This window comes from Mobula hypostoma, chromosome X1 (assembly GCF_963921235.1).
Source record: "Mobula hypostoma chromosome X1, sMobHyp1.1, whole genome shotgun sequence".
Classification (NCBI taxonomy): domain Eukaryota; kingdom Metazoa; phylum Chordata; class Chondrichthyes; order Myliobatiformes; family Myliobatidae; genus Mobula; species Mobula hypostoma.
This window is the reverse complement of record NC_086128.1, coordinates 21,116,709-21,140,826: the sequence shown is the minus strand read 5'-3', so window position 1 is coordinate 21,140,826 and position 24,118 is coordinate 21,116,709. Positions and strand designations below refer to the sequence as shown.

Sequence of the window (24,118 nt, the reverse complement as noted above, 5' to 3'; positions counted from 1 at the left end):
TTTTGAGAGGGAATCAACAAGGAGGAGATGAGGTAGGCCAGGTGTTCTACCCCAACAAATAGACACAAAGTACAATTTTCACTATTTATACAATGATTGGAATAAAATCAATGGAATTAATTTGCACATTCTGCTGTGTGTTTATTTGTCTGTAGTTAAAGTTAAACATGGTCCAGGATTCTGGTTGGGAAGAGATTACATCTGAGTACGAGAGAGTACAACTGCAGTTGGTTTAGCGATGCCTCACTAATTTATGTGGATGGCAATTTTATTATATGGAGCAACACCAGCCAGCACCTTGAATTCATGTTTATACATCAGGCTTGCTTGCTGCCTAGCTAGTTCTGCGGCTGCATCTCAGATTGATATATTACCATGGCTTTGACATTCTGTTCTTCCTTGCAGAGCAAGAAAAAGAAACTTGCATTTATGCTGTCCTCTTCCATATCCCCAATTGCTTCACTGCTAATAAATTATTTCTAAGATGGACTCGCTGTTGTTTTATAACCAAATGCGGCAGGCAATTTTGCGTACAGCACGATCGCACAAGCGGCAAATGAGAATTATGACCACCTAATCTGCTCTTGCTCTGGTTGCTTGGAATTAATATTGGCTAAGAAACCAGGGGATCTCCATGCTTTTCATTGAATGGATTCTTTGCATCCACCAGAATAATCACTAGCAAATTAGGCTATAAACATTTAGTGTTTATAGACATGCTTTTCTGATTCAGGAAACAGAATGCTATCATCTGAGCCAAGCTGCCAGAGCAAAGTCATGTCGTATTCTTTGGTTATTCATAAAATATTATATCACTTGATCAGTTAAGACATTTGAAACGCTATTTTAAGATAACTTAAAATAGTATTTTCTGTAAGATTTCTGGCTTGTAACAAGGCCTGTGACTCAACTGTGTATATATTAGTACATGGATGTCATGGGCCTTGGTCTTCCTGTTATTCCCTCATCCACTTCAGATAAAGATGGCACAAGAGATTGCCTTAAAGTGAAGATGTCTTGAAAGATACTGAGGAAGCAAGAATTCACCTGCATCACCTGGTGCTGGAGCTGCACACCAGCTGACCTCTTATTAGAATAAAATACCCTCCCATTTATCATAGTACACAACTTTGTTTTCATGGGCCCAAACACAGGTGCAATTACTGCCTCCTGAGTTCCTGGAAATCCAGCAGATATAAAGAACTCTGATGGTTTGTTGCATCGCTGGTGTTAATCATAACCAATGTAATGAAGTGGCCAACTCTGTTAAATATTATGTGTGTGTATTTGTTGATGTGCGAGAGCCACATCAGCAAATATGCTTGCCCTTTAGATATACCTAATCCTTGACTAGAAAGAACAAAATGTGTAAAGTTTGATGGCCTTGGACAATTTTATGGTAGTTAACAATATAACATGGATAGTTGTCTGATTCCAGAAGTCCTCATTGAGGAGAAGCTGCTGGCTGTGTCTTAGCCCTCAGACAACATTGCCACTGTTCAATTGTTTCTGGGTAATATTTTGCCATGGTTGATAACCCAGAATGATTTTCTTTCTGTAGGCGATGTTGCATCCCAGACTGCGTCTCCTCAGCTCATTAAGTTTGGGTACTGCACTGATTCCAATACATGCTGACCTAAACAGCTGCAGTTGTACCTCTGTTCTGTAGCAACTTAGTAAAATGAAATAGTGGTGGGAAGATACCTTATATGTGAAATGGTTGTCTCAACAAGTGGTATGTAAAAAAAAACTTTGTTGAGTTTAACCAGGTTTACTCATGCATTCAGAGCTGTAACACTGAGTAGCCATCTCAGCCCACCTGCAAAGACTGGTTGTGTGTTGTATCATCACAGTCCAGAAATTATCACCAGGAGTAGAATGGTAACAATGATATCATCAGTCATTTCCAGACTTATGTAAATGAAAAATATAGTGCATCAAGGACATTGATTTGTAATCTCCATTTTTCTTTTCCTTCTAGGGTGAGCCTGGGAAGCAAGGAGCTCCTGGTTCTGCTGGTGACAGAGGACCCCCTGGCCCAGTTGGTCCACCTGGTCTTACTGGTCCTTCTGGTGAACCTGGACGTGAGGTTTGTAAATCTTTCAAACTACACCGATAATTATATTTTTGTGTGTTCTTTAGCAGTCCTGACTGCTTTGTGTTCTCTTAACAGGGCAACCCTGGTGCTGATGGTCCTCCTGGCCGAGATGGTGCAGCTGGCGTGAAGGTATGGTGAATAATTTGTACATTAACACCGAGGATTAGTAAGTTACTGATAAATAAATTCAAAAATGTAAGTGCTCAATATAACACTTCACTGAAGATCAGGAATAACATTGTTTACAAAATAGAGCTCCCTTTGTCCAAATCCTAATTCCAGAAAGTAAGATCTTTCTGGATTCTAATTTCAGAAATGCAGCTTCCTGTGGAGCTGGGTGAGGTTAGGGCCAAATGTCACATAGAATCTAAATAGAACAGTATTTCATTGGTCTGTGTCACCCTTGGTAATTATAGCTGAGAGCCTCTCGACAGTTAAGACTTAACTCACCAGGTAATTGAAGGGTAGGATATTGTGGAGAAAGTAAAGGCATATGAGATTAAAATTACTAATCGTGAAGGCTAAAGACCAAGATGGATTGGTTAGACCAAGCAACCTGTTTTCATGCTGCTGTTTCTAAATAAATCCACATAATTCTGAGTGTATCTATAAATTATATTATAGAGGTCCCTAACGTTCCTCAAAAGGTGAAGCATTTTCATGTCCTCACTGTGGTGAAAACCTGAATCTCCAAGAATGAAGATTTTGAAAAAAACTAACATATTGTGCCAATCATGTCCTCAATTCAAATGCTCAAACACCTAAATATTGAATGTACACAAACAATGTTGCATCCTTGTTCCTTTCCAACCCAAGGAATGCAATTACCCACAGAACTCCTGATGCTGTGTGAAAATATAATAAAATATGCAAATCTATGAAGTTAGGCACTGCTAACAAAGTCAATAAAATAAGAGAAAAATTAAGAGGTTAACAAAATAACTGGTAACCTACAATAAACAATTAAGTGAAATAATAAAACAGTAGATTAAAAGATCTAGATAAATAAGTGGTTTATTCATTAATAAATTAAATCTTCTATAAACATTGTTAACATTTTCTGAATTTCTTACATATTCAAATTCTTTTGCTTCACTCTATTGAATTTAAGTGTGATATCTGTTGAATTCACTTTAATAAATATGTATAGGTAATGCTAATGTCAAAGCAGAGAAATAGTTCACAGACTGCATATTTGTGCTGAGATACAGGGAAATGGATATGGACATACACACAGTTGTTACCGGTCATGTGTGTCTACCAGTTATTACAAGTCAGAATGGAATGGGCATGTATTCAGTTATTACCAGTCACAAAGAGAGTTGGGGATGTACCAGTTATTACCATTGAGTGGGATGGTCTTATTACAAGTTACTGCCGGTCACAGAGAGGGGTGGGCCTATATACTGTTATTATCAGTTACAAAGGGATGGATATGTGCCAGTTTTTAACCTGTGAAAAAAAAAGGACTTATGATTACCTAATTAGTATCAGTCATAGAGGGATTGGTGTTTACCCAGTTATTACCAAAGACAGAAAGGAATGGGCGTATACTCAGTTATTACCAGTCTGGAAAAGATGGGCATGTATAGTTATCACCAATGACTCATGTACCAGTTATTTCTAATTCAACTAAGATTTGTGGAAACTAAGTTATTATTAGTCATAGTGAGAATGGGCATATTCCCAATTATTACCAGTCACAGAAAGAGATGGGTGTGTATCGGATGTCACCATTCACAAAAGAAGTTTGGTATGAACCAGTTGTTATGAGTTATAATGAGAATTGCATGTACCCCGTTATTACCTATCACTGGAGTATGGACATGCACCAAGTACTTACTACCAGTCACAGAGGATTGGTGCAAGTCCGTGTTATTATAGCACTTTTTGGCAAATGTTAATGTATCTAGTTATTAACAGTCACAGAGGCTTAGACATAGCCCCCAAGTTAAAGAGGTAAAGAGTGGGAATAAAGGGGGCCTTTTCTGGTTGGTTGCCAGTGACTAGTGCTATTCCACAGGGGTCAGTGTTGGAACCATTCCTTTTAACATTATATGTCAATGATTTAGGTGATGCAATTAATGGCTTTGTGGTCAAGTTTGTGGATGATACTAAGATAGGTGAAGGAGCAGGTAGTGTTGAGGAAACAGGGTGTCTGCAGAAAGACTTAAACAGATTGGGGAAATCCGCAAAGAAGTGGCAGATTGAATGCACTCTAGGGAAGTGTATGGTCATGCCCTTTGGAAGAAGGTATAAAGGTGTAGACTATTTTCAGAATGGGGAGAAAATCAAATGTCAGAGGTGCAATAGGGACTTGGCAGTCCTCGTGCCAAATTCCCTAAAAGTCAACTTGCAGATTGAGTCGGTGGTAAGGAAGGCAAATGCAATGTTAGCATTCGCTTTATAAGACATTGGTCAGACCACTCTTGGACTACTGAGAGCAGTTTTGGGCCTCTTATCTAATAAAGGATGTGCTGGCATTGGAGAGGGCCCAGAGGAAGTTCACAAGAATGATTTCAGGAATGAAAAGTTTAACATACAAGGAGTGTTTGATGGCTCCGGGCCTGTACTCGGAGTTTAGAATGAGGAAGGATCTCATTGAAACATATCGAATATTGAAAAGCCTAGACAGAGTGGATGGGGAGAGGATATGTCCTGTAGTGGCTGAGTCTAAGACCAGAGGGCACAGCCTCAGAACAGAAGGACATCCATTTAGAACAGAGATGCAGAGGAATTTCTTTAGCCAGAGAGAGGTGAATCTGTGGCATTCACTGCCACAGATGGCTGTGCAGGCCAGGTCATGTGGTATATTTACAACGGAGGTTGATAGGTTCTTCATTAATCAGAGCATCAAAGGTTACAGGGAGAAGACAGGAGAATGGGGCTGAGAGGGATAATAAATCATCCATGATGGAAAATCAGAACGTGCTCGATGGGCCAAATGGTCATTAACAGTTACGGTATTTACCCATAATATTCAAGATTTTAAACATGTTTATTGGATCTTTGTGTGGCATCAAATGTTAGAGCCATGTAGGATAAAGCATTGAAAGGCCATGTGGACTATTGTGTCTTTGCCTGCTGTAACCATCTATAAATAATTCCACTTCCCTACTTTCTCCCATCTTCCCTGGATCCTTCTTTGCTTCAAATATTTATCCACTTGTCCTTTAAAAGTAGTCTCCCTTCAACTATTCATTAGGGTAAAGCATTTCATATTCCAACAGACATGAGGAAGTGAAAGCTCATACTAAAAAAGATTTGTGTCAAGCTTTCCTCCATTGATTGGTTCATGATGACTTTGTGTTTCTTCCCAACAGGGTGAGCGAGGTCAGACTGGTCCTGCTGGTGCCCCTGGTGCTCCTGGTGCCCCTGGCGCTCCAGGTCCTGTTGGCCCAACTGGCAAACAAGGAAACCGAGGTGAAACTGTAAGTAGCAGTGGCTTCAGAACATCTATACTATTTAATTTACAGCAGCTGTTCAATAATATGTAAAAATGGCTGCACAGATCACAGATATTAAATACTGATTTTTTTTTACACTTTGCTATATTTTTGCTATGCAGGTAACTTTGATCACTGGCAATCTTTACATTGACCATTTATCCTGGCTGTATTTTATTAATAAACTAATAACATTATTTTCCTTTGATTTAGGGTGCTCAAGGTCCAATGGGTCCTGCTGGCCCTGCTGGCGCTCGTGGTATGCCTGTGAGTAATCTTTGTAATTTAATGTTTTGTACAAATCTGGTGGGTTTGTTCAATTAGGTTGAATTTGGTAAAAGCTTAGGTTAAAAATTCAGATTTAGTGTTAATGAGAGAGCGAACTTATTGCATCAGGAGTTGCACCATGCTGAGGTAATGCTAGTTACTGAAGAAATGAGGTCGCATTTCAGAGATTCCTGATTTAGTAGCAGCACAGAGTTGTCTCAAAGACAGACATTTTGGGAAGATGGAATATATCTTTTCATCATCCAAAGGAAAGCCCCAGTCCTCCAATGGTGTAGGTACTTTACTTACCTTTACCAAAGTTTAGATAGTATATGCGCACAAAGCTGTTAAAAATATATATGTGCTTGGAGTAACATTCAAATATAATATCTTATTTTTATGCCTTGATTAAAATAATGCCCAATTCAGTTTCACAAAAACATGTGAAGCTCACATTGTCATATATTCCTGAAATGACAACATGACACTGTTTATTTTTGATAGTTTTAGTTCAAAAATGAGAATTCCAGCAGTGACACTTGATGACAAGCCTGTCTTAACCTCCTGAACGTAATCTCCTCTTCAGGGTCCTCAAGGTCCTCGTGGTGATAAGGGTGAAGCAGGTGAAACAGGCGAAAGAGGACAGAAAGGTCACAGAGGCTTCACTGGTCTGCAAGGTCTACCTGGACCTCCTGTGAGTATTTCAATAGGTACATTTAATGTCAGAGAAGTGTATACAATATACATCCTGAAATTCTTTTTCTTCCCCACAAATATCTATGAAAGCAGAGGAGTGCCCCAAAGAATGAATGACAGTTAAATGTTAGAATCCCAAAGCCCCCACCAACTCCCCCCTCCCACGCATAAGCAGCAGGAAAGCAATGACCCCCCTTCCCCCACCAGCAAAAAAGCATCGGTGCACCCCCAATGAGCACTCAAGTGTGCAGCAAAGCATCAATAAAGACACAGACTTGCAGTACCCCAAAGACTACTCGTTCACCCAGTATTCAACATACCACAGGCTCCCACACTCTCTCCCTAATAAGGGAAAAAGAGGTGTCCCATCTCACAGCGAGAGGAGAGACATAACAAAACAGCTCGCTGATTTATGGTGTTAAAAGTCTATTGCGACGCTTTTACCGAGCTCTGTGCCCAAAGATCTCGGGTCTCTGGGCACACAGCCAGCAGCCAGCTCACTGCTTACGACCTTCTGTGTACTTCCACGACACAGCAGGCGGCGGCACCGGCCTTGAATCAGCCCGTCTGCAGCACCACGAAAATCTGGCAACCTGAAGGTGCGCTAGTCTTCCAGGCTGCGTACTTAGCAAATCAAAAAGCGGCTGGTCATGAGACACCGAGAGCGGGTCCCATTTCCGCAAAGAACTGGAGTCAGAGTGTAACTCCAGGTCAGGGTCTTCAAAAGAACCCTGAAAAGGGGAAAAAAAAGGAGATATCAAAGATAGAATTAGAGCTGTTTCTGAAGATGCAAACAAAGGAGTTGCCGTTAGGCGCCATCTTCCTCCTGACCTCCGCCCCAATTCAAAAATTTTTAACCCAGTTCAGGCTGTACAGTTCATACTGTAAACCTATTGGAAGCAAATCACTTTCGTTTTGTGGAGGGTCCTTTATATTATCTAATGTATCACTGTATCTGTATGCATATTTGCATCCATATTGCATCTCATCATACACTGGAAACACTTTAAAACACTTCGCATTCGGTGAATTATTTTGAACTGTAGTGAACAAAGTAAGTGACTTAAGTTAGACAACCAAAATGCACTCAGCAAAATCCCACCAACATTTGATGAAAATTATAGCCATAAAAAACCTGTTTTTGGAGATATTCGTTAGAACACCAGGAGAATTCTCGATTACCTTTCAATAGTGCTACAGGATTAGTATTATCCTGAAGAGGCATGCATGGCTTTGATTTTAATGTGGCAGAAACACCAACTTAGCTGTGAGAACACCATTTTTATACCCAACTGATAAAAGGAGTTGAAATCCACCTGACAGTTAGTAAAGGCAGTGTGTAACAGAACCAAACCAGAAGACCCAGTTTCACAACCCTTCAGCATAGAAGTTCAGTGAAATGGCAGTGGTGGAAACTGGGGCCCAACAGTTGGATCTAGTCCCTTAGGTGGGGGGGAACTATTTAAAATTCCAGCTCCTGTATGTCATCCTGTGATCCCATACAGTCAAGTTCAAGTGTGGATGTGAGTAATAGACAGGATTGAGTTTGAGGGAGAGTCCCCCTAACCCCATCCTCACCCCTCCATGTTCACTTTACTGCTTCAAGGATGGGTATCTGGTTGAGAAGTTCAGAGATATCCTTCACCCACAGAATCATATTGTAATCATATGGCGGGAATGTCAGATGTTGTAAGATTGGAGCGACTGGGCTTGTATACACTGGAATTTAGAAGGATGAGAGGGGATCTGATTGAAACATATAAGATTATTAAGGGATTGGGCACGCTAGAGGCAGGAACCATGTTCCCGATGTTGGGGGGGTCCAGAACCAGAGGCCACAGTTTAAGAATAAGGGGTTGACCATTTAGAATGGAGTTGAGGGAAAACTTTTTCACACAGAGGGTTGTGGATCTGTGGAATGCTCTGCTTCAGAAGGCAGTGGAGGCCAATTCTCTGGATGCTTTCAAGAAAGAGTTAGATAGAGCTCTTAAAGATAGCAGAGTCAAGGGATATGGGGAGAAGGCAGGAACGGGGTACTGATTGTGGATGATCAGCCATGATCACAGTGAATGACGGTGCTGGCTCGAAGGGCTGAATGGCCTACTCCTGCACCTATTGTCTATTGTAACAAAGGGGTGGAAGAGGAAAATTAAAAGATAATATTAAGACATTGCTTATTACTGTTGTTAAGAATATATATAATACCTGAAGTTGGGCATATGCTTAGTGTCGAGGCAGAAGAGACTGCAGCTGCTGGAATCTAGAGCAAAACACAAACTACTGAAAGAAACTAGCGGGTCGAGCAGCATCTGTGGAGGCAAAGGAATTTTCAATGCTTCATTTAGCATAGCTTACCGGTGCATTCCATTCTCTCGAAATGGCCTCCGCCTCCATGTACGGCAGTGATCACCTGTATCTATTCTCATCTTCTCCAAAGTTATTAGGAACACAGGATTAGTTTCTATTTGCTTGGCGGAATGAATCGATGGCATTCTACTCCAACTCATCAGTATAGTTGGTGGACACAAGTTCAAACCTAGTGTCATGTTGACTATGAAAGTACCAGATTGTCTTAAAAACAGTCCTGACGAAGGGTCTCGGCCTGAAACGTCGACTGCGCCTCTTCCTATAGATGCTGCTTGGCCTGCTGCGTTCACCAGCAACTTTGATGTATGTTGCTTGTCTTAAAAACATTCTGGTTCACTGAAGACCTTTAGGGAGGAAGATCTGTCCTTACACAGTGACCCAACACCCACAGCAATGTAATTGATTCTGAGCAGTCCTCCAAAATAGCTTAGCTGGCCACTTAGTTCAAGGGTAGTTAGGGAGGGATTGCATTAAATCCTAGTCTTCACGGTGATAGAATGTGAATGGATGACAAACTAAACATTGTGCCTTCTTCTTACTGTGGATTGTAAATCTACAAACATCTAATCTTGGATGCAAGTTTTTTTTCCAGGATATTTTGAATTTTTTTATGATTTCATCTCTCATTTTAAAAGAACTCTTAAAAAAGGAACAATTTTAATATCATAAAACCAACCTCTTATTTAGTACATCAACCCTACCAGCAACACCTATCCACATTCTCATTCTTCCTCCAAAACATATCAATTTCAACAGCAGACAATGAATTGAATCCTATCCAAACTCTATCCCACTGCCCAGCTGGATTATGCAGACTTGAACCTCTTAGATGTAGGAATTTCAGAACTATTTCGCTATTTACCTGTATTCACCAATTTGTGAAGTTCATTCTATTTTTTATATCTTTATTGTGAATACGTGACATTTATGCTCTTTCTTTCTTTTCCAGGGCCCTGCTGGTGATCAAGGTGCTGTTGGTGCTGCTGGTCCTTCTGGTCCTAGAGTGAGTATTAACCTCAATATTGTATTAAATTCTAATTAAGCAAAACATAATGCAAAAAATCTCCAGAGTAGAAATTATGGATAGTATACCACCACATGAATAATACTCTCCAAATTCAGTTCATTTCAGATTAAAAATTGATAGTATTTTAAACTTGTACTGTTTAGTGGATATGGTAGCTTAGCGATTATGGTCCGGGTAAAACAATATGAGAGTGCCAAGTTAAAAGATGAAGTACACAAAGACAGGCACTAAGATCTGGTCATTTGTGACCAGGTATCAAGAAAATTCACCATGACAGCTGCCTAATTGTTGCAACATCATAATTGGATCATTGGGGCTGGGATTATAACACATCTACTTGGTCTGATGAAACTATATGTGACTCTAGTATCACAGTACACTTCAGGTTCTTTGAAGTGGCTCAACTATAAAAGTCATCAGTATTGACAACTAGGGATGAGCAAGGCAGTCTTACCAGTATCACATACATGAGAACAATACAAACGAAACCTTAAAAACAATAATCCATTGTTTAGGTTTTCACCCCAAAGAAATATTGAAGATGGTCAATCTGCATTATATTGTACTATATACTATAATTAGATATGATATGTTACATATGACTTCAACCTCTCAATTCTTTTGCTCCTTTGAGTCTGGTATTTGTGTTCTCTAAACTCCAGAACTCTCTCTAAAACTCAACTTTACTACTTTCTTACCATCTCAGCCATTTAAATGTTCATTCTTGGCATCCCTTTGTCTTGGTATCTGTGGTCTTCTATTAAATTTTAGGCTGGACAATATTTCTATTAAGTCCTTTGGGACATTTCTACCTCAGGTTTACATTCTCATCCAATTCCCATATCCCTATAATTTGCCTAGTACTCAAAGATCTATTGATCCAACCTTGCCTTCAGTGTACTTAACCATTCACCATCCACAGCTGCCTGATGTTCAGAATTCCAAAAGTTTGCCCCCAAGAAACTTGTCCTGACCTGAGTTCCAAACAGTATCATTATATCGTTAGACATTAACCAATAGAACTAGACTCTCCAGCCTAGGCCTTCTATTCTCCTCACAGTTTACTATCATACATAGTTTTGTATCACCAGAGAGCTTGAAAGGATTTTATCCTTTCATTTCAGCCATTAATACAAGTTGATTTCCCTTTCATAAAACCAAGTTAATGCTGCACAATAATAATCAATTTACTAACGACCTATTTCCATCTCTTAATAACAAATTTTAGAATTTTCCTGACAACTGATGAATTGACTGTCCTTAAGTTCTCAATTTTCTCACTTCCTCCTTTCACAATAGTTGTTTCACTTTATTCCAGATTCCAGGGAATTTTGGAAGATTACCAATAATGCATCTGTTATCACTACAGCAATTTTTCTTTCAACTCTAACATGCAGTCCATCTAGTCCAGGAGATTAGTTGGTTTTTAGTCCCTTTAATTTCTCCAATACTTTCCCTTTCACTAACATTAAGTTATTTGCTGTCACTAGATCCTTGTTACCCAGGCGTTCTAGTATATTATTTATTCCTTCTAATGTGAAGACAAAGGTGAAATATTAGTTTAAAATCTCAACCATTTTCTTATTCCCTATTATAATTTTGTTTCCCCTTTCTCTAGAGATCCCCATACTATGAGATTACTGATTAACCCCTCTCATTTCAAGTTGAAGTTTGATTATCAGTCAACCATACATGAATACCCATGAACACAGCCAAACAAGGCACATATAGTACAACATAGCAGTAAACATACAGTCACAGGAAAAAAAAAATATAGCCCAAGTCCCTGAGCAATTTGTCCTGTAAATTAGTGCATGGGTGTTGTCGTTAAGAACAAACAGTTCTTAGCAGTCAGCATGGACACCATGCCACACTGCCTCTGGCATCTCCGCTCCTGGACTGCTACAGCAGGCAAGCCCATGCCATAAGGCCTAGTCCTCGCTACAACTGAGGCCACACACTCCCCCACCATTGGTCTTGGCAAGAAACCAGTGAACCAGACTGGCAGTATTTTACATTATCAATGTCCAACAGGGTCTTGCAGTCACAAAGAAATATCCAAGACAATTTCACAAGACAAGATCTAAAATGACCTGTTTCATAACTGGTTCCATGACATTTTGCCTCCAGAAGCTCCTGAATAGATTCTGTAAACCTATCTTCCACATTACTTTTGTCCATTTTATGAAAATTAATGATGCATTCACTATTGTATTACCTTTTATTGAAGACGCCAGTTACTTCTTGATTAATAGTCTCTCTAACTATGCAGTTGATATTGGCTACCTTGTAAGTCAGTTTCTAAACAGCTTCTTGTCACTTCTTGTGTCAAATTCTTCACATATTGATTGTACTACCAATGCAAGATCATTCTCTATTACTTACGTTAGGCCATTCTTCAGTGCTAGCAACTTCCCTGCTTGTCCACTTTGTTTGCCCTTTCTAATTGTCAAGGATCTTGGAAGTTAGTTCTAACATTTTAGTCACCATACACATTTCCTTGATTTAACCTCATTTATCAAAACATTGATTTTTAAATTCTCTACCTTCCCCCTTACTATGACCCAGATTGCTATTTTGTTCACTATTCTTGACCTATTTAAATTTATAAGTTTCTGACCCCCTGAACCTAATATTACATCACACCAACCCCACCAACACTGAGCACCCCCCGACACACACACTTTTTAAAATTTAAAACCTAGCTTTCTGCTTGGCCAAGAGCCAACTGCCATCCCAGTTTAAGAGAGTGCCTCTGTACGGAATAGCTCTCTGCTTTACTGCTGGTAACAATGCTAATGACTAAGAACCTTTGTCTTCCACATCATTGTTTAAGCCTCACAGTCAACACTTTGACTCTTGGGGTGATATACTGCGTCCGGTGCTCCCGATGTGGCCTTTTATATATTGGTGAGACCCGACGCAGACTGGGAGACCGCTTTGCTGAACATCTACGCTCTGTCCGCCAGAGAAAGCGGGATCTCCCAGTGGCCACACATTTTAATTCCACATCCCATTCCCATTCTGACATGTCTATCCACGGCCTCCTCTACTGTAAAGATGAAGCCACACTCAGGTTGGAGGAACAACACCTTATATTCCGTCTGGGTAGCCTCCAACCTGATGGCATGAACATTGACTTCTCTAACTTCCGCTAGGCCCCACCTCCCCCTCGTACCCCATCTGTTACTCATTTTTATGCACACATTCTTTCTCTCACTCTCCTTTTTCTCCCTCTGTCCCTCTGAATATACCTCTTGCCCATCCTCTGGGTCACCCCCCCCCGTCTTTCTTCCCGGACCTCCTGTCCCATGATCCTCTCGTATCCCCTTTTGCCTATCACCTGTCCAGCTCTCGGCTCCATCCCTCCCCCTCCTGTCTTCTCCTATCATTTTGCATCTCCCCCTCCCCCTCCCACTTTCAAATCCCTTACTCACTCTTCCTTCAGTTAGTCCTGACGAAGGGTCTCGGCCTGAAACGTCGACTGCGCCTCTTCCTATAGATGCTGCCTGGCCTGCTGCGTTCACCAGCAACTTTGATGTATGTTGCTTGAATTTCCAGCATCTGCAGAATTCCTGTTATTTACTTTGACTCTTCACCAGTTTTATAGCTGGCAAAGGAAGTAATCCAAAGATCACCACCAACGTGGTCCTGTGGGTTTCAGTTTTGATCCCAGCTCCTCAAACTTGCAGATTTACCTATGCCATTGGCACCATGTTGGGTCACAACAAATGGATTCTCCCCCCTCCTGCTACATCCTTCTCTCACTGCAAGTACTTGTTGCTTATCTATTAATGATTTTGTTTTGATTTAAAGAGATAAAAGTTTGAGCTAGTTTGTAACTGTGTTTGCTGCTTCCCATTTCAGGGTCCCCCTGGTCCCGTTGGGCCAGCTGGTAAGGATGGTTCTAATGGTCTACCTGGTCCCATTGGCCCACCTGGTCCACGTGGTCGCACTGGTGAAACCGGCCCAGCTGTGAGTATCATGCCATCTTCTACCCACTATCCACATTAGAAGGTAGCAAAGGAATTAGTACTAAATTTAACCAAGTCAACACTCATCCTTCTCCTTGCTGTTAAAATCAAGACATTCTTTCTCTAACTCCTCTAGATTCTCTCCTCAAGTACCTGTAACACAATTTAATGCTGCACTGGATGTTCCTCAACAGGGTCCTCCTGGTAATGCTGGTCCACCTGGTCCTCCTGGCCCACCAGGCCCTGGCATTGATATGTCTGCATTCGCTGGCCTGTCACAACCCGAGAAAGCTCCTGATCCACTCCGGTACTTCCGGGCTGACCAGGCTGCTCCATTCCTTCGTCAACATGATGCAGAGGTTGATGCCACTCTGAAATCCCTGAACAACCAAATTGAAAACATTCGTAGCCCAGAAGGAAGCAAGAAGAATCCAGCTCGTACTTGCCGAGACCTGAAACTTTGTCATGCAGACTGGAAGAGTGGTAGGTAGACATGAATATTAGGATGACATTAGAATGTCGGCCTACGGTATCATGGTAAAAGAAGATTCATTCCTGTCTCACAGACCCAAAATTCTGATTCAGCTCAATCTTTGCTGAATTCATCAACTTACTATATTTTAACAAATGAGTGTACCATTACATTGGTGTTTTTCTATTGTCATTCTATGTATATTTTTGGTTCATCAGTTTCTTTGGAACATTTGTTTAGCTTTATTTTCTGATGTCTCCTTCTAAAATAGCATTATTTAATAGAAGTGGGAATTTCAATGTTTCAGAGTTCTGTAGATCATGCAAGTCTGCTCTGATTTTTATCACAGGTGATTACTGGATTGATCCTAACCAGGGCTGCACACTTGATGCCATCAAAGTCTTCTGCAACATGGAAACTGGTGAGACCTGCGTCTATCCCAACCCTGCAAGTATTCCACGCAAGAACTGGTGGACAAGCAAGGGCAAAGACAAGAAGCACGTATGGTTCGGTGAGACAATGAATGGTGGTTTCCATGTAAGTTCCTTCATAATCATTAACTAAAAACATGAGAGATTAAGAATATAGATCACCAAAAGATTTTGCATCTCTCCCTTGTACTGAAAGAGGATCTTGTACACCAGCTGACCAATTTCAGTATGTGTACAACAATAGGGTACCATTAAACCACTTAGCTACAGTAAGCTAATTGTCCCACTTTGGCTGCCTCAACTCTCGCTACGTCTTTCTTAATTCTTAATTCTCTGCTAAAGTCACTGAATGGTTGAGTTAATGTACTGGGTGAGTGGTTTAGCAATGTCAACCAATAAGCCACAGATACAGCCAACAAAGTCTGTGCTGACTTAGCCGATTTCAGTAAGAGCACTAGTTTCAGCACTGGGGTATCCTTATATCCTTTGATTGGGGTGGGACAAAGTGGCTGGAGTTCATTTTATTCAGATCTGTCTCACAACTTCAACTCCTGATAGCCTGATGTTCAGATGCTCTTCTCTCCAACGTTCTTTGCTGAACTCCATTCAGTTACTTGGAGGTTTGTCCAAAGCTCTGGTCTAAGCTTTCTCAGGATACTCATTTCCTCTTTTAGCAGCTACAGATTTTCAAACACGTTTCTATAATACAATAAATACACAGGGAGAAAATCCACTTTTTCTCCCTTTCTAGAAAGGGAGTTTCTCCCTTTTTGAATACAGGTGGTACTGGGATCAGCTGTAGTGCCTTCAATACTTCTGTCTGAGACCGCCAGCAACTAAGACAGTAAACTTAATCTAGATCCTTCCCAATCTGTGTATTTTGAGCTGATATAGCATTCTTATGAACATTTCTGTAATTTTTCCAGTGTATTGAGCCTTCTTTTCCCTCCTCTTATAGTTCAGCTATGGTGATGGCAGTCTAACAGCCAATACTGCTGCCATCCAGATGACTTTCTTGCGTCTGCTGTCCACCGAGGCTTCCCAGAATATCACCTATCACTGCAAGAACAGCATTGCTTACATGGACAGAGCTACAGGCAACCTGAAAAAGGCCCTCTTATTGCAAGGCTCCAATGACATTGAAATCAGAGCTGAAGGAAACAGCAGGTTCACATACACTGTCCTGGAGGATGGCTGCACGGTACGTTTTTAGAATTTTATCTAATTAAAGAAAGAATATTAGATATTACATCAATTGCTTTCATCCTAGGGAAGGGGAACTACATCTGAATGTAGTCTATGTAATCACTCACCATACTGGGGAAATCATGCATCATTTCGGACAGGTTGTAAGATGAATTGTTTCATGATGGCAAATAATTACAATAGTAATTGAAAGTGATATAATGTGGGAGAAATTAGTTAGGTATTCTGCTAATTTGCAAAGTACATGGATATTAACTACTATAAAGCAATGATGACCAACACTCTGAATCTCCTCCCACTTTGGCAGATGGAGAAACACTGACAAAGATAAACCAGAGTAAACATGAAGGAGAGAATAATTGTTAAGTTATGTTTGAAAAAGAAAAGTAGATTACAACTAAAAATATGTATTTTCTTTCAGAAACATACTGGGAAATGGGGCAAGACAGTCATTGAATACAGATCACAGAAAACAACCCGTCTGCCTATTGTGGATGTCGCACCTTTGGATATTGGTGGTTCAGATCAGGAATTTGGTGTTGACATTGGCGCAGTCTGCTTCTTGTAAAATAATAAGGACCTCAGTACTTTCCAATCACTTCTAGGACTTCTGCACTGAATGGCTGATCCAATCCATCACTCCATTCATCCACACGCTTACATTTTGGACTTCATGGCCTAGCTGGACAGACGGTGAAAACGGTTAATTTATTTATTGTTTTCCTGTAAGATCTTCAGGTCAGGCGAAAGTGTTTACTGATATCTGTTGAAGGCCCTCCCTTGGATTGTACCAGCACAGGTATTACTAATATTCATGCCGTACCAGTCTGTAAAAAGGTTACTAGCAGGAGACTGTGTAAAATATAAAAATGGTGCTATGTTGTAAAACCAGTCTGTAACATGGAGAACAATTGATATAAAAAATGTGGAAAGTACAAGTTGATCTGGGCGTTTTTTTGTGGATTTCTTTTTTTTTTTTTTGCAGACTTTTAAGAGATTCTAAGTACTCCAGTATCTAACTTTGCCTGCCCTCTTTTTCTATCAAGATGAAGGAAGTTTGGAACACAACCTAGAACTTCCCCAGTTTAAGCTACCTCACACTAATGATCTTGAAGGGACTAAACACACAGTAGTAGGAACAGAAGCTGGTGCGGAGATAAAGACAAATCCAAATTACTCTCCCATATCCAGTTTAATTCAGAAAAAGGGTACTTTTTTTTTTAGCTTCTTGTTCCTCCTCCTGGGACAGTTTAGTGAACTAGAGATCCAGTCAAGATTTGATGGTGCTGAATAAAATAATTCTGAAGCTGCCATTTGCTGTTAAAATTTGTAACACCTATTTAACATCCAGTCATTTTACTAAGTAACAATCAGTATTGCAGCAAAAAATTCTAAAATGTATGATGTGTGATCTCATCTCTAACCAAATCTTGTAAAAAACCACAGAATTTTTCCCCTATGTTTTCCAAAGTTAGGCATGTGGATAAAATTAAACCTTTTTTCCTCCTATGACTTATTTTCTCCCTAACTCCATGCATCTCTAGCTTCTGTGCAATTTTTCTTGTAACTAGAGGGGGAAAAAAAAGAGGTAGGCTTTTTGGGGGGCAAAACAAACCAAGGATATGTACTATTTTGTATATGTAAAATAGTTCAAATGTTTTTAAATATTTTGCAATACTGGTTTGAAGCATGGTAGATTAGAACATTCCCATCACAACACTAATGATCTTGTTTCTTGTGAAAAGCTTCTGTCACTTTGTACTTTTTTTTCTCAACCCACTACCCCTCAACAGCAATAAAGATAGAAAGCTTTTCTATTAAAAACACATTTGTTTTGATTTTTTTTATTTGTATTACGTCCATCCTATGATGTATCTTTGTTGAAAATGTTTATCTATTCTGGGATATTTCATGACAGAAAAACGAAACAACACAAATAAAACTTAATTTAAAAAAGTACCCACCATGGTTTCAGCTGTTTTTTGATCAGAGGTTACTCACCATGACCTACAAACAGGGCTGTTACCAGGACAGACCAAAAGAGACATGGTCCTTTTAGATCCCGACCAAATTTTCCCTCTACTTTTCTTTTTTAAATTCCACCACCCAATGCTTATTGGGTGTCAGCAGCCTCTCCCTCCCTGAGGGAGGATCTCCATTTGTCAACCCACTGGCTGTCTTTTCCCTCACTGGAGATGCAATAGCAAATTGTTGTACACGGACTGATTATCCCACTGAAACAATTGCAGTACCCCAAGTGTTCTGTAAGAAAATATCAGCCACATTAGCAGAAACCAGGAGGAAACTTTGATGGGTATGACCATCACCAACCACCTGGTGTTGGAGGAGTTCCACACCAAATTCAACAAGATTTAATCATCAAGGGTGGAGTTTGATACAGAAACAGGATTCAATTGCAACTTAACCTGCCTGCCCAGCAGCTGGACAAAATCAAGTGCAATGTTAATTTAACACCCTATTCATTTTTTACTCTTCACTGAGGCAACACTCTCCTCAACTCCAAGGGATTCCCAGTCAATGAATTCCATTAAAACTCCCCTCAAAGTTTCATTATGTTATAGAGTGACCATATAAATCCCACATGAACTGAAAGTGGATTTTGGGAATACGTTTAAAACCCAATAAGGATATTAGAGAATTACAGTAACTCCTGCACACAAATTCTTCAGAAGGATGAAAATCACATACAGAAAAGGAAAAATATTGGTGTAACCTTCTGGTTGCAAATAGTGAAAGTCCACCATTTCAACTCAATGAATCTCATAAAAGTGTAATGGTCAAAAGATTTCAGATCCTGCATTGTACCATACTGTAACACCATGGCTCAAATTTTACTTTCTTAATGCTTCAATCTTGACTGGCCTATTTGAGTAGAGCCATTGTTCCCATAGAAGGGAAGGGCATGGGCAAACTGGAGAGTGCTAGGAACCCGGTGCTGACCAGTTATATGGTAGGTAATTTCACTGTCCTCTTCACCTGGGGCACAATGAACACCAAGGGATACAAAATGATCATTTGAAACACAACATGGTATGACTGGTATAATGACATTTGCAAATATTGTACCAGAGATGATCTGGTATAATTATTTGCCAAAATAGGTTATGTATTTTCCAGGCAAACTACTTAATAATAGAACAAATCCTGCAATTGGCTTTCTGGCTTTTAGTTTCTTACTCTGACTCCTTGCTTAAGAATAAGTTTACAAGAGGTAGGTACTGAATGACCTTTACTTATCTCTGGCCTATTTTATTCTCCCTCATCTCAAAGTAGCCCAAGATCACATCTTATCGCCAATTATGGTGCTGCCCCTGTTTATCTCTTAATACTTATGGATTTTAATCAGTACGTACTCAATTGATTAGCAATTTCTGAACTCGTGGAAGTTGAATGGTCAGTCATTTGACAAATATGTGAGCATGACTCTATCATTGTTTACAAAATGTATGCCCCACTTACAGAAGTCATACTTAAAGACATGAAAGAATTCTACAAAATTAGATTAAGTTTTTTTTAACAAAGCATAGACTGCTATGTTTAGTGTTGAACCCAAGATATTGGGTAGGATTAATAGAGAGTGGCAGAGTAGGATTAAAAATACTTCTGTCTGAATTAATTGCTATTCAATCTGAGAAATTCACATCTGTTCAGTTTTTTTTTAAAGTATCAGGTTATTTATCATCAGCAAGAACAACATATGGCTGTGTGATCAGCTGTTTATCACAAACTAAGATGACTTGCAGTTCAAAGGAGGAACACAGTGCCTTACTTTCTGCCACTTTCAGGCCCTAATCGGCTAGACATGATGCATGTAATGGGGGAAAAGAAGGCAACCTTACCAGCCAAGATACTCTCTCCAGAAAAACTGGAATGCTTAGCAGATAAGTGAACAGGGTAAAAGCTCTCTAAAACACCCATATTTACAATTGGGTTCTCAAAGTAGTGAGAGACCCAAGGAAAGTTAGGGTAACAATACTTAGCAACTTCCACACAGGCAACTGTTTCAAGCATTTTTAAAACAAGCATAATGGACTTTTAATCTATTAGCCAGGGGGAACAATGCAGAGTAAAAGCTTTTGGGGAACTTCTTGCCTTTTGGAGAGTTGATGTACAGAGGTGCAGTTTTCATACAGCCTAAAATAGTTGTGACAATGAGCTCATCCTTCAATTTGCAAAGCCTATTCTATATCACTGCATGAAAGTAGCTTGAAATATAATTTAACCACAAATTAAGCTGTCTGCATAACTGGAGTATGACCAGATTTGGACATTTTGAAGAACATGAGACTTGCACAATTTAAGAACTTTGGAGCAAGTCTTGGAAAAACAGAAGACAGTCGTGCACACACTCCCAGACAGCTACAGTTAATGACCAAATTAGGTTTCTGACATTACCCTGTTGTTCAAAAGTGGCATATCCATCTTTGAGAAGGCAACATCTTTGATGTCTTAAAAATGGCTTCAGAGTACATAACTTTAGTCCTGAATTGCAGTATTAATCCAAAATTAAAGGCTCCAAATGCCTGATGTAAATTTCAAGCAAATAAACTTCTAACTGTGCCATAGCTGCAGAAAGATCATGTAGATACAGTACATGGTTTTGATATACATTCAGTGCTTAATTTACTTTGCAAAGCACCTTATAGAAACATAGAAACATAGAAAATAGGTGCAGGAGTAGGCCATTCGGCCCTTCGAGCCTGCACCGCCATTTATTATGATCATGGCTGATCATCCAACTCAGAACCCAGCCTTCCCTCCATACCCCCTGACCCCTGTAGCCACAAGGGCCATATCTAACTTCCTTTTAAACATAGCTAATGAACTGGCCTCAACAGTTTGCTGTGGCAGAGAATTCCACAGATTCACCACTCTCTGTGTGAAGAAGTTTTTCCTAACCTCGGTCCTAAAAGGCTTCCCCTCTATCCTCAAACTGTGACCCCTCGTTCTAGACCTCCCCAACATCGGGAACAATCTTCCTGCATCTAGCCTGTCCAATCCCTTTAGGATCTTATACGTTTCAATCAGATCCCCCCTCAATCTTCTAAATTCCAACGAGTACAAGCCCAGTTCATCCAGTCTTTCTTCATATGAAAGACCTGCCATCCCAGGAATCAATCTGGTGAACCTTCTTTGTACTCCCTCTATGGCAAAGATGTCTTTCCTCAGATTAGGGGACCAAAACTGCACACAATACTCCAGGTGTGGTCTCACCAAGGCCTTGTACAACTGCAGTAGTACCTCCCTGCTCCTGTACTCGAATCCTCTCGCTATAAATGCCAGCATACCGTTCGCCTTTTTCACCGCCTGCTGTACCTGCATGCCCACTTTCAATGACTGGTGTATAATGACACCCAGGTCTCGTTGCACCTCCCCTTTTCCTAATCGGCCACCATTCAGATAATAATCTGTTTTCCTATTTTTGCCACCAAAGTGGATAACTTCACATTTATCCACATTAAATTGCATCTGCCATGAGTTTGCCCACTCACCCAACCTATCCAAGTCACCCTGCATCCTCTTAGCATCCTCCTCACTGCTAACACTGCCACCCAGCTTCGTGTCATCCGCAAACTTGGAGATGCTGCATTTAATTCCCTCATCCAAGTCATTAATATATATTGTAAACAACTGGGGTCCCAGCACTGAGCCTTGCGGTACCCCACTAGTCACCGCCTGCCATTCTGAAAAGGTCCCGTTTATTCCCACTATAGACACTAAATTCTGCTGTGATCAGCAGGTAAAAGCTGGATGACAATACAGAATAAAGAGGCCAAGGTCCACACTGAGAATTTCAACTATATCTTTGGTGCATTTCACTCTGAGCAGGACAATGATTGTACCACCTCTGGACAGATTTATGGATAACATTTACATACAATACTCAAGTAAGTTTGGCATAGAGAGAAATTCTTCATGCAAACATAAGCAGCTTACACCTAAGCAACCTCATATATAAGCCAACCACTCTGAAGATGGATAGGAAATAAATCACTCGAAACTTGAACAAAAGATTTGCAGCAGAGATGATTGCTTAAATTATGGCATACTGAATTTATTCATAAACAAGAGTTATAAGGGCAAAGAGAAACAAGGTATTCATTGTTGGCCTTCGGAGCCAGGCCATTCAAATAGGCAAAAACCCAGCCTCTCACGGAGAGCAAAAACAACTGTAACAAAAGGATATTGTGGAAGCTTGAAACTGATGATATTATTGTTCTCTGCAATCAAGTCCGGAGATTTTAAAAATACAGAATAAATTTATGTAATGGTATTTATTACATTTAGTTTCAATTTTACATAATTTCAAGTTGGATCATTCTAACTCAACTCAAACTCTTTGCACAAATTGTATTACTTATTTGTTCATGGAAAATGAACCACAGAAAACCCTGACATTCATTGGCTATCCCCAATTGTGCCATATCTAGGGAGCCAGCGGTCTGGAATTACAGAGGGCAGATTTGTTAAGTATCGCAGGTTTCCTGAAGAACCAGATGGGTTTTTACAATAATCCAGTCTCATGGTTACATTTACTGAAAGCAAACTTCTTAAAGTTGAAAAAAAGATCTTGATTTCAATTCATGCCTTGGTGAGATTTAAAGTCGTTCTCTATATCAATAGTCCAGAATTTACTGGAATATTTGTTGCTTATCACTATTCAACCATAATCAGATTTATTATCACCAGTATAGGATGTTGCCTGGACTGGGGAGCATGCCCTATGAGAATAGGTTGAGTGAACTCGGCTTTTTCTCCCTGGAGTGGCGGAGGATGAGAGGTGACCTGATAGAGGTGTATAAGATGATGAGAGGCATTGATCCTGTAGATAGAGGCTCTTTCCCAGGGCTGAAATGGCTAACATGAGAGGGTACAGTTTTAAGGTGCTTGGAAGTAGGTACAGAGGAGATGTTAGGGGTAAGTTTTTTTTTACATACACAGAGAGTGGTGAGTGCGTGGAATGGGCTGCCGGCGACGGTGGTGGAGGAAGATACAATAGGGTCTTTTAAGAGACTCCTGGACAGGTAAATGGAGCTTAGAAAAATAGAGGGCTATGTGTAACCCCAGGTAATTTCTAAAATAAGTACATGTTCAGCATGGCGTCATGAGCCGATGGGCCTGTATTATGCTGCAGGTTTTCTGTGTTTCTAATAATAAATAAGTAAATCAATTACAGTATATGTATATTGAATAGATTAAAAATCATGCAAAAAACAGAACTCATGTATACTTAAAGTGAGGTAGTGTTCACAGGTTCAATGTCCGTATAGGAATCAGATGGCAGAGGGGAAGAAGCTCTTCCTGAATCGCTGAGTGTGTGCCTTCAGGCTTCTGTACCTCCTACCTGATGGTAACAGTGAGAAAAGGGCATGCCCTGGGTGCTGGGGGTCCTTGATAATGGACGCTGCCTTTCTGAGACACCGCTCCCTGAAGATATCCTGGGTACTTTGTAGGTTAGTACCCAAGATGGAGCTGACTAGATTTACAACCTTCTGCAGCTTCATTCAGTCCTGTGCAGTAGCCCCTCCATACCAGACATTGATGCAGCCTGTCAGAATGCTCTCCACAGTACATCTATAAAAGTTTTTGAGTGCAATTGTTGACATACCAGATCTCTTCAAACTCCTAATGAAGTATAGCCACTGTCTTGGCTTCTTTATAACAACATCGATATGTTGGGACCGGGTTAGATCCTCAGCGATCTTGTCGCCCAGGAACTTGAAGCTGCTCACTCTCTCCACTTCTGATCCCTCTATGAGGATTGGTATGTGTTTCTTTATCTTACCCTTCCTGAAGTCCACAGTCAGCTCTTTCCTCTTACTGATGTTGAGTGCTAGGTTGTTGCTGCGACACCACTCCACTAGTTGGCATATCTCACTCCTGTACACCCTCTCGTCACCACCTGAGATTCTAGCAACAATGGTTGTATCGTCAGCAAATTTATAGATGGCATTTGAGATATGCCTAGCCACACAGACATGGGTATAGAGAGAGTAGAGCAGTGGGCTAAGCACACACCCCTGAGGTACACCAGTGTCACTCATTAGTGAGGAGGAGATGTTATCACCAATCTGCACAGATTGTGGTCTTCTGGTTAGGAAGTCAAGGATCC

The 24,118-nt window shown here is 40.4% G+C and overlaps 1 protein-coding gene across 3 annotated transcripts in view; it reads left to right on the top strand.

Annotated features, from left to right (window-relative positions):
- Window positions 1-17,903, top strand: part of LOC134340616 (collagen alpha-1(II) chain) — a 90,085-nt gene extending 72,182 nt beyond the window's left edge. For all 3 annotated transcript variants that reach the window (XM_063038063.1, XM_063038062.1, XM_063038061.1), the window contains 11 exons: window positions 1,982-2,089; window positions 2,174-2,227; window positions 5,422-5,529; window positions 5,758-5,811; window positions 6,398-6,505; window positions 9,824-9,877; window positions 13,769-13,876; window positions 14,070-14,358; window positions 14,697-14,884; window positions 15,737-15,979; window positions 16,406-17,903. In XM_063038063.1, the coding sequence (XP_062894133.1) occupies window positions 1,982-2,089; window positions 2,174-2,227; window positions 5,422-5,529; window positions 5,758-5,811; window positions 6,398-6,505; window positions 9,824-9,877; window positions 13,769-13,876; window positions 14,070-14,358; window positions 14,697-14,884; window positions 15,737-15,979; window positions 16,406-16,552 (1,461 nt within the window). In that variant the 3' untranslated portion in view covers window positions 16,553-17,903. The remainder of the gene's footprint in view (window positions 1-1,981; window positions 2,090-2,173; window positions 2,228-5,421; window positions 5,530-5,757; window positions 5,812-6,397; window positions 6,506-9,823; window positions 9,878-13,768; window positions 13,877-14,069; window positions 14,359-14,696; window positions 14,885-15,736; window positions 15,980-16,405) is intronic.
- The last annotated feature ends 6,215 nt before the right edge of the window (window positions 17,904-24,118 follow it).